Source organism: Leuresthes tenuis, unplaced genomic scaffold (genome assembly GCF_036924035.1).
Source record: "Leuresthes tenuis unplaced genomic scaffold, fLeuTen1.0.hap1 SCAF_15, whole genome shotgun sequence".
Lineage (NCBI taxonomy): Eukaryota > Metazoa > Chordata > Actinopteri > Atheriniformes > Atherinopsidae > Leuresthes > Leuresthes tenuis.
In genome coordinates this window covers 23,367,618-23,378,831 of record NW_027325369.1, presented here as the reverse complement: position 1 = coordinate 23,378,831, position 11,214 = coordinate 23,367,618, and the positions used below count along the sequence as shown (strand labels likewise).

The 11,214-nt window shown below is 41.8% G+C and overlaps 1 protein-coding gene and 1 long non-coding RNA gene across 2 annotated transcripts; one reads left to right on the top strand and one right to left on the bottom strand.

Moving 5' to 3' along the window:
* Window positions 1-1,087: 1,087 nt before the first annotated feature.
* On the bottom strand, window positions 1,088-5,437 carry LOC140270429 (uncharacterized). The gene is made up of 3 exons (XR_011907710.1): window positions 4,500-5,437; window positions 3,691-3,818; window positions 1,088-1,678 (listed from the first exon to the last, which is right to left on the bottom strand). It is a non-coding gene; the product is annotated as an uncharacterized lncRNA (long non-coding RNA).
* A 110-nt stretch (window positions 5,438-5,547) lies between these two features.
* On the top strand, window positions 5,548-10,917 carry otx2b (orthodenticle homeobox 2b). The gene is made up of 4 exons (XM_072365245.1): window positions 5,548-5,822; window positions 7,816-8,023; window positions 8,515-8,666; window positions 9,179-10,917. The coding sequence occupies exons 2-4, from the start codon at window positions 7,927-7,929 to the stop codon at window positions 9,800-9,802; spliced, it is 873 nt and encodes a 290-aa protein (XP_072221346.1). The 5' UTR covers window positions 5,548-5,822; window positions 7,816-7,926; the 3' UTR covers window positions 9,803-10,917.
* Window positions 10,918-11,214: the final 297 nt, after the last annotated feature.

Below are 11,214 nucleotides of genomic sequence, written 5' to 3'. Positions count from 1 at the left end.
TTCAAAGCAAAGTGGGGTTTGGACAAGGCACAAATACTGATTTACACACACACACACACACACACACACACACACACACACACACACACATACATTCAAAACATCACTCTCACTCTTATTGAGTTACATGCACCAAACTACAGATCCAAGCAGCGGAGCCACTAAACCATGTGATAAAGTGTTTGCAAACACAAAGTAAGTCCACTTGATAATGTTATTCCTACCTCTGGACTCTGCAAACATCTGAATATTACAAAAATCTCTTTTGATTATTTTTTTTCTCACATTTACCTGCTTTATCTTCACTTTTCACATTCACCTGGGCGTTCACCTTTACCCTTCGTAAAGGCTTTCTGTCTGCACTTTAAATGTGTTAAAAGTGTCAGGTTTGTGACATCACAAGTGTCTGGAGCCACTCGTGGTCCAATCAGCAACTGTTGGGAGCATTCAAAAACAGACTTTCCAGTTGAGCCAATATTTGATTTACCGATTAATCTGGGAGAAGATGTGGATTAAATTCTCTATAGTTTCTACGTCATTCACTGTATGGTTTCTTAATATTTCATAAAACACGCTTGGATGGGATCTTTAAAAGTCTGGTGCAAAATAATCTTGCTGTTTTCTACTTCACTGCACTTTACAAATCCCGATCGAGGACAGAAATCTTGGACTGTGGCTTTTGATTGAATAAACACAAAGTTTAATAAAGCTGGGATGTCTATGTGCTGGTGTGTGCATGTACACTAACCCTCTTGCCAGGTAGGTATTATCCACTAGAGGTTGAAATGCTCCAGTGCTGTTGGGGGGTCTGTGAGAATCCCTCTGAAAGCTCAGACGCTGACCCTATCACACATTCAGGTCAAGTAAACAAAACAGTTTAGAGAGAGGTAAAAAAAAAACCTGCAGAATTCATCGGTTCTCCCAAACTAATGGCAGCGATCGCCCCCCGAGTTCCTGCAGGGAACACACACCTCACCCCCAAGAGGCAAGACAAGAAAACCATTTGATAAATCATGAATAGTCACAGTTGTGCAAGTGCTGTGACCATTTCTGAAATTTATTATGGGGATTACACACAAAATCACACAATGTAACATTTTCAAATGTGTTATGAATGCCTCCAAGAATTCAATTCAAATCCTAGGTTACCAAATAAGCCTGAACAAATCCCCCTACATTGAGTTCTTCCTCCTTTGAAGACTGGAGAGGTCCGATCTGCAGGGCAGGTTTTACCACGCCAAGCAGACACCTCAGCACACGCAGGGGAAGGATATTCATGCTTACAGGTGAAAGGAGAATCAGAACAGAGCGGAGCTCTGACAATGTTGGCGAGAAAAAGGTTTTTATTTGCAAATTATTATTTTATTACAAGTCAGAATAAACAGAAATGTAATAACAAATGAACTTGGCTTGATTCGAAAGCGTTCACACAATAAGAAGTCTGCAGCCAAGAGTTTTGGAAAAGTGCACATGTGAAATAAAAAGCAGTGAGAGACGCTTGTTTGAGGAAAAATGATGCAGAATGGCTAAAGACGACCTCTCTCCACAGCGTTCACTTCACCGTGAGTCTTCCTCTCCTTACTTGTCCTGTCAGCTCTCCACTCATGTTGACCTGGTCTCCTCGCAGCCGATCCCAAGGCAAGCGTGTTGAACAGCATCTGTTTGTTTGCTGCAACTCCTGCGTAAACACAGCACAAACAATTATGGCACTAATTAAAAAGGCATGTCATATTACCAGAAAGAACAAACTTGGCTAACGCACACAGCCATGACACCACAGAGGCTCTGCATTTGAATTTTTTTTTTAAACTTTTCTCAATCAGGCGCTGAATGGGGTTTGTGCCCCTTTAATCCCTGGGGAGGAGACTGGATGTGTTCTGATGACCTCTGTGGTCACTTACATGTTACATTACACAAAGGTTTAGCTCTTTTGTGATAAGGGACGAGTGCAGGGAAATCCCTCAGTTTAGATTCTTTTTTTTTCTTTTTTTTTTAAAGGCAGCAGCGGCAGTTGCAATGTATCCATCAAACCTGCCAGGCTAATTAAAATACTGTTCATGATTATCCTTCTCCAGCTCCTCTGCCTCGCTTTCTTTCTCTCTCCGTCACCCACACACTCCCCACCAAACACACACCAAATATCTACAGTAATTATTGTCAGTATCAGCAGCGAATTATGAATTTTTATCAGTTTGACTCTTAGCTTCCTGTGATAGTGAAAACAAAGAATTTGAAATGAAGACATTAACACTGCGTTTGCATCACAATTTTAGTGTTTGCAGTTGAAACAATTTTGTGGAGGGAAGGGGATATTCTGACGAACAAGTGTAATGTTTTGTCAATATTTGGTTTACTAATGATCACTGAATTCTATAAAGAAAAAAAAAAGAGTATCTTAAAGGAAAATTCAAGACAGGTATAACTGATGTTACCTGAGGTGAAACACAGAAACAGGACAGAGGGAAAGGTTTTTCTGAAATGATCAGCATTTCCATGTGAATTCTTTATTGGATTTTGTTCCCTTTTTTCTTTTTAAGCTTGGAATGAATTCCACCAACACATTCCTCATATCCAGCCATGCACAAATCCAGCAAAAGAGACTGAAGAGAGAGCAAAGCTGCCTGATAAGAAGATGAATGCGGTAAATGTGTTACTTTTAATTCTATTAAAATTGTCGCAGCTTCTGTTTCTTGTTTTTTTCCCCCTTAAATTTCCAGCTCTAGATTTTTGTGTCTTATTTATTTTTTTTAAAACCATACTTTTGATAATTCTATAATGTGTTGATTACTTCTTTTCACGCCTGGATAAAGGCACTGAGCTGGAGGAGAAGGGGGCTGCCTGTAATCATCCAATCTTAAAATGCGATTTTTTTTCCCCCTCTTTAAAGACTATCAAACAGGGGTCAAACATCCAAGCCTGTGCAGTTTATTTGAAAAGATGCACGGCCACGCATTAACTGGTGGAAATCACAGGTTGGAGCAGGCCTGGTGAAATCCTCACCCTCAGGTTGAGTGTAGCAGAGGCGGAGATAAAAGCCGTCGTCGTCAATTAGCCGGGAGTCAGTGGGAGCGCTGCTCGCCAGAGGCGTTTAACTCCTTCTCCCTTTAAACGTCCTTTTAAGATACAAAGTCCCCGCGGAGGGCCTGGCTTTACAGTTTAATAAATTATTTAGCTATTTAAACGGTGAGATGCAGCAGATAACAGCACCAGACGTCAGAATTTTCCACGCTGCATTTTGAAAGTCTCGCATTAGGATACATTATCATGCAGCTGCTAAATAAGCCACGAGGAACTGTGTAAAGAATCATTTTCAGGCGGAATATATAAAAAAAATAAATAAAAAAAAAGGCTTTAGTGGAAAATTGTTTTGTTTTGTTTGTTTGTTTGTTTTTTTTTCACCTCTTAGAGAGTGCTTGTAAAATATTATAAAAGAGCTTCAGGACTCAGTAAATTGGATGATTTTTGTGGGGAGTCTGGTGACGCACGTTCTGTGCTGCAAACAGCATCAAATTAAAAAATGTATCACCCAAGACTAGATTCTCACACTCATTTCAAGTTCCTTTCTATATGATACATGACATTAATTCAGTTGAGATCAAATAAAATGTGACGCTCCAGTGAAGGTAATCCCATGAGTTTAAAGAACAGAAATGAAAACTCGCGAATAAAAGGAGAAACAAGCGAGGATACCTGGGTGTGTTGCAGCTCCTTCCCTTTCACCTCTCAAGAGTTCCAGCAAAACTTTTTTTTTCTGTGCTGACACCATGTCTCGGAAATCCGTGTTTATGATCCATTCGGCCGCCTCTTCCGATCGAAATCTGTCAAAAGAGATGTCACTGACTTTACAGAGTTGACACAAAGTGCTGCGCATCAGCTGTATGGAGCTGCTGCTCTGAGGGGAAAAGCGCTCCTCCCGGCAGCTGTCACAGCACCTCTGACTCTGGCCTTTCCACACGAGCCACGGAGCACAGACGCAAGTGACGATTCGTAAAAACCCACCGTCTGCCTGTGTTTATAAATCTAAATCAATATTCAAATCTGTTTGAAGTGAGCGGGTGTGTCCGTGCAAGCGCGCTGCGGTGTGCGACACCGCGCGCGCGTGTGTGTGTGTGTGTGAGAGAGAGAGAGTGTGTGTGTGTAGGTGTTCCACAAAGCCTCTTAAGATGATACATTTACCAAGCCGTGACAAAAACCCTCGGCATATTATTTTGAGATGGGCACGCAGGTTCAAAATTCAAGTGACGTAGACGAGGCTTATTTGTCCGTCGCTGCTTGTTGGTCCTACTGTAAATATAATCTCCATCCAGCGCTGAGCAGCTATTATGAAAATAAAATCACTTTAACAGTGGCAGTTATTATTATTATTATTATTGATGTTATTATCATTATTATATATTTTATTATTATTATTTTTATTATTACATGCTATAACAATTTTGCACCACTAAACCTACAAAACTGCACTCTTTTCAATGCAATCTGAAATAAAAGAGGCCTACCTTAATATGAAGAAGTCTTTGATTTTCCTTGTCTTGCAGGAACTGCTTCAGCAGACACGAGCTGAAATCTTCCAGCATGTCACTGCACAGAAACCCCCTTTTTTTTTTTTTTTTTGTTCCCTCTCCATTGCATATATCTTCATCTCTGGCTGGATGTGCGTGGCAGGTGCGGTCCCTGTAAGTCCACGGCTGCTCGGTGTCTTCCCGGTGGGAAGCCACCTGTAAATATTCTGGGCAAATTTCGGCGCAGGCCCGCATGTGGCTGATGGCAGCAGACTGGCTGGCTCTGCGGATGGGAGGACACTTTTAAGGAAATAAGTCGCTGTAAATCCCCTTTTTTTTTGCGACGCGCAGGAATGTGAGAGGACGGTGCAGCCTTCACACGGAGAGCTCTGCTTTGGACCCCCTTTTTTTCTTTTTTTTTTCTCCACAGATTATTCCTACTTTTTGTTTCAGGCACTACTTAAAGATAATTAAAGTAGCATCCAATTTCCTACAAGCAATGACGCTGTTTTGTTTAGAACATTTTCAGTGTTACTCCTCCGAATATGATTTATTTTAAAAACAGAAACATTATTTTCATGAAGTGAACATGAACTGCTTATTTTCTGAGTGTGCACCCCTGTCTGTTGAGTTTTTATATAATCTCTTTATTTGTGGATGCATTTAGCCTCTCACTTTAACACCATGGCAGCAGTGTCTGACACAGAACGCAATGGAAACGTAAATAAACGGACTTTTCCATGCTTTAAACTCCCCTTCTCATCCTCCACCAGAATACCGTTTATTTATCATCAGTGTACCCTCTCCGCTGTGGGATGGGGATGTTGTCACTCGCCCTCTCGCTGCTATTGGCTGAGGACTGTGCGTCAAAAAAAAAGTAGCTGGAGACATTTGTTCCCCTGAAAAAAAAAAGAGAGAGAAAGAAAGAAACCCTCCCCACCAGTGTGAGAGACGGAGACGGAGACAGACCTCAGCTCAGTCCCGCGGCTCCTATTGGCTGGCAGCTGGTACAAAATCTAACTCAAACCACTTCAGTCTCAACACACCAACAAATCCTAAAGGCTACGTGCAGCCTCCTCCATCAGTCCGCCGCCGTCGCGTCGCTTCAGAACCTGATGCAGGAGCTCAACGCTGAACTTTTATCTGTGCTGTTATTCTGCCGCTGAAGAAGGCTGCACCTGATCCTGCTGCTGGTTGCTTTTGAGATACTTTTCTTTAAAAAAAAAAATCCAACGGGACGTCGTTGATTTAAACTGAGTTTTATTATTTCACCTGAAAGAAACCAAGCAGACAAAGAACTTTCCACGCGTCATCACCAGGGTAAGTTCATTATCATTATTATCATCTCTGTTATTGTGATTTGACTCCGTCGATAAAGAAAGGCGTAAGGTTGAAAAAAAAGGCTCATTTCTAAGGCCATTATATTAGAAATAAGCCACAGTTCATTTGCTTCGTAAGTCGAGGCAAAGTGTCAGAGCTGTGTCACTGATACCAAAACTAAATTTTTAAAAAAGCACTAAAAGAAATGCCAATAAGAAGGTCTCAGAGTTCTTTGGCGCTTAATTGCAAATTAAGCTAAACTCGCTCAGTCATTTTTTCTTTTCTATTTGTTCAGTACACGGGAACATTTACTGCTCAGAATAACTTAAACCTTAAATCCACACACTATACGCTGCAAAATTCACCTCCGATAACTGTCGATCAAACAGAAAAAAATGTGATTTTGTATTTCATCTAATATGAAACAACGACACTTCCACAGCTAAGCTGAAGCTTTTCTGACGTTTCAATGGCCTTCTCTGTAGTTGTGTGGCTCCAGAAGGTCATATGTATATATATAAATATTTTTAACTATTTTTTTAAACAAATTTCACCATTTTCCCTGACTGAGAAGAAGGAGCAGGACCAAGTTTTAGAGAAACTGGGCAAATAAAATCCTGACATGACACACTTGTCGCTACTATAAAGTAAAGGGAATTAATGCAGCAAACAGGGAATATTGTGGAGGCATTTTGGTCTGAAAGCTGCACCACTTAAAAAAAAAAGAGAGAGACATATTTAGGCCTGCTATGGAAACAATCCTACAGGGCCTCCTACTATAGCTGTCCTCCTGCCTGCTGAGATAAAATAATTCCGGAGACAATAAACCAACACGCCATATTTAATATATTTCACCCGTCTTTTGGGGGCTCTGGTGGCAGACTGTATTTAACCATCTGACTCAGGAGTTTGGCTCTACTGAGATGACATTTCCATAAAGGTAATCACTTTGTTTCAAACTACTTTAGACTAACAAAATCCTCACGAGGATCAATTTTCTGCGCATGCACTTGCAAGAACATTTATCAAAGACACAGCTACGTTTCATTTTTCAGCATCCTTTTTGGGGAGCCTAAAGCAGTTCGTGCTGCACCGACACCAGACAGCAGCTCCGGTTAGTTGCCACACGGATTACCTCGTTAATTCATCAGCAGCAATAACATTTATCATAATTAATCGCTGGACACAGGGTAATTATTATTGAGCGGGTGCGCGTGAGCAACTGGTTTGACGGGTGTGTTTTTAAGTGTGACAGATTGGGATAAGGGGGTTAAAACCGTTGGATATTGAGGGGGGCAAAAAAATGCAACTAATCAAGAGGCACAGTGGGGATAACGGGTGGTGAGGGTCACTGAAGTTGAAGTGACAGCAATCGCGTTCACCAGACAACGTCACAGCGCACATTTATTACTGTTTAAAGAGCTGCTACAGTCTCACGTGCAGTGAGGAGCATATGGCCTTTTTTTCCATCGAACTGTTGGCCGTTTTTCATTTTTGAATTCGAAAGTTATTCCCTCATTTAAGATAAAAATAAACGGATGGATTTATCATATGTTTGAAAATGTTTTGTCTCTGTTGCTTTATTTAATGAAACGTGGGTTTCTCTTGTTAGATTAAAAAAAAAATCATTAAAATCCTACAAAAAAATACGGAATATCAGAAACAAAGACAGTACGAGGTCAGATGGCTTTCTCTCTTCTTCTTCTACTTCGTCTTCTTCTTCTTTTTCTTCCACTTGAAACCTTTGCTTTCTTTTTATTGCGCACAAGCACCAGTGACTTTAAGTAAATTTCCAAGTGACTTGTTGAAATTACAGCGCTCGTGTGTCGTTTTCATTTGGTTCAAGCGAGGGGTGTGGAGGACAGCTGCTTTATAAGAAGCGACGTGCGTCTTTGGAGAAGGTTTATTTCGCGACAAACGCGTGTAAACTGAGTTAATATCACTTCGCAGAACGGCACAATCCTCACCAGCTTCTTCTGTTTCTCTGGAACAGGTACCCTGCACAACACGGACCACTCGACGAGCAGAGGAAACCAAGAGCACCTTGGGAGCTCCATCAGTTTTCAAAATTTTCTCCAACTTCGGCCCTCAAACAAACATTAGCATGATGTCGTATCTAAAGCAACCACCTTACACAGTCAATGGCCTGAGCTTAACTACTTCCGGGATGGATCTATTACATCCATCGGTGGGCTATCCAGGTGGGTTTGAACTTTTTTTATTATTTAAAAAAGAAAAAAAAGGAAAAGAAGAAATGGGGTGTAGTGGTTGAGCACTTAAATCAGACAGCGAGAACCCAAGTAACAGATAAACTCCACTGGAATACTTCATTTTAGCGACCTTGAACATCAGATGATGTGTTTATCATTTTTTAACGCACATTAAGCTAAAGTCCCCTTTATGTGATTTCATTTTTAGATTTTCCAATGTTTTTGTTTAAATCTGACGAAGCCATTGTTTTTAGCTCATTTTAGTTCATTTTATTTAATTTTCATTTCACTGTCTATTCATGGAACGTTAGACTGAGGTATGTCAATTTGTCACAGGCGTTTAAGTCTCAAAGCAGGCGTGCGTAATTACGCATACAACAAAAATAGAAACCAGTTAGTTTCGGTCAGCCACACGTTATTCTTCATACTTATACATCTAAGTAACGTGGACCACTTCACTTACATTCCTTCTTTACTTGCAGCCACGCCACGGAAACAGAGGCGAGAAAGGACTACTTTTACGCGCGCACAACTCGATGTTTTGGAGGCGTTGTTCGCTAAAACTCGGTATCCGGACATATTCATGCGCGAAGAGGTGGCGCTGAAAATCAACCTACCTGAGTCCAGAGTCCAGGTGAGTTTAGCAGAGCTTATTCCATAAATGGTATAATAATAATGGTCTTCACATATTTCCGTAATGTACATAAAATGTCGGGGCTGTTGTCTGTATTTTTTCTTATTCTTTATAGAAAATGCTAAACTTTAAATTACCGTTTGAAACGTTTTGTTGGATTTAATAAGCAGGCTTCTCTGTTGATCTCCTTTTATGGAGGGAAAAAGGGCTCATTTACAGGGATAAGTATTTTATAATTAAAGTGCTGCATCTGTAGCCTGTTGGAAACTGTGTATTCATTACGAACTTTTGGTTGGTAGAAAGTCTGGAAACATCATGATTTAGACTAAAAAATAACGAAAATAATCCATTTTGCAACTTTTGTATGAAGTATCTTCTAAATTAGAAGTGCTCCTCACATCGGGTAAAAACTGAACATTTTGAGCTTTACGATGTGAGAAACGGATGATTTTTTTCTGTCATAATTAGGAATGTTTTCTATAATGGCGTGTGCCAATATTTTATTTTGGCAGGTGTGGTTTAAGAACAGGCGGGCAAAGTGTCGCCAGCAGCAGCAACAGCAGCAGAACGGGGGACAGAATAAGGTGCGACCTCCCAAAAAGAAAAGCTCCCCAACCAGAGAGGTGAGCTCGGAGAGCGGTGCCAGCGGCCAATTCACGCCCCCCACCAGCACCACCACAGTCCCCGCCATCTCAACCACCACCGCCCCAGTGTCCATTTGGAGTCCGGCGTCCATCTCTCCTCTCTCAGATCCCCTGTCTACCTCCTCCTCCTGCATGCAGAGGTCCTATCCCATGACCTACACCCAGGCCTCGGGCTACAGCCAGGGCTACGCTGGGTCAACGTCCTACTTCGGGGGTATGGACTGCGGCTCTTACCTCACTCCAATGCACCACCAGTTGTCAGGCCCGGGGTCGACCCTCAGTCCGATGAGCACGAACGCGGTCACAAGCCATCTGAATCAGTCCCCGGCGTCCCTCTCCACCCAGGGCTACGGGACGTCCGGCCTGGGCTTCAACTCCACAGCAGACTGCTTGGATTATAAGGACCAAGCTGCGTCGTGGAAGCTGAACTTCAATGCCGATTGCTTGGATTATAAGGATCAAACATCCTCGTGGAAATTCCAGGTCCTGTGAACAGAGCAATCAGCTGTCGAAAAGTGCACAAACAGTGACGATTACATGAAACAAAGCGCTGCCATCCCTCAATAAAAACACACAATCAGACTGGTTAAAATGTGGGCCCAGTTCGGCCAGGCAGGGCTATCGGGAGCCTCGAGTTTTTGGCATGACGGTCTTTGGTCCTCCTAGAGGAAAAGGTTTAATTTATTTTAGCACTGGCACAGATTTTCTCAGTTCATTACCAAGTTGTAGCCCCTTCATGTCTGTCAGTGTGTGCGCAAAAAAAAAAAAAAAGAAAAAAACCCAACACCTGTTGAGGATAAGACCGAGTGAACACGGAAAGAAAAGTACACCACAGCCACGGAACTAAAACTCACGAACAAGTTCGTTCTGCTGAAGTGCTCGGGATGGACAGACCTCCTTAAAGCTTCTTTCACAACTTTGCCGACCTGCTGGCAGAGAGACACGAGGATGGTGTGTGGACATGGATGCACTACTTTATTTAAGAAAAAAAGTGTTTATAAGGAATCAATATGTAGTTTCTAAGAGACAATCAGTGTGCGTCTTATATAAATGGTACATGTGTTTTTTTTTTATCTGTGCTAGCCTTCGAAACTGTGATCTGTTGTATTGTATGCAATTTGTGAGCCCCCCTCGCATCAGACTCTCTGCTGTGATTTTCATAGATTTCTAAGTCCTTTTTTTTGACAACGAAAGATGCTATTGGTTAAATTTCCGTATCACACAAAGACAGACGAGACTTTGCAAGCACATGGTGGTAGTAATAATGAAGGGTTAGCCATACTGGAAAAGACTTTCGGCTGCTGAGAGTCCCCCGTCCCCCTCTCCCCCCTCCTCCCCCCTCCATTGATTTCGACGCACGGTGATTGTGGATCCTTCACTGGCTCCCAAAGATGGTGTGACCTCACCGCTGAAAAGACATGAATAAAGGTCCTGTGAGCTTACTCTTTCGTGGAGAAACGATCTGTGTGCGTGCGTGTGTGTTTTCAGAGGGAAGCCAACAAAGTGGCGCTGTGGCAACGTGCGTAAAACAAACTGTGGGTGTTTTCCTAAAGGGGATCTCTTGAATGTGTATTTGACTTCAGTTCCAGGAAAATGATCAATTTAGGTTGGGGGGGTGCTAGGTCACTTTTATTAAACTTGCTTGAAGATGTATTTGGGTTGGGCCGTCTACACTTTTTTTTTATTAATTAGGCCAATAAATGCCGTCTAAATTAGCAATGATTACGCGACCGAACGTTGTTTTCACATGTATAATTAATAATTGTTTTTCCAATCAAATACCAGCTTAGCATGACATCCTTCCAGTCAAAAACCTGTCATTTGTTGTCTAGGGATTAAAATGCAGGCTTCTAGAGTCGATACCAATCAAAAACAAAATCTTCTTCTTCTTAAGCGAAAAAAAA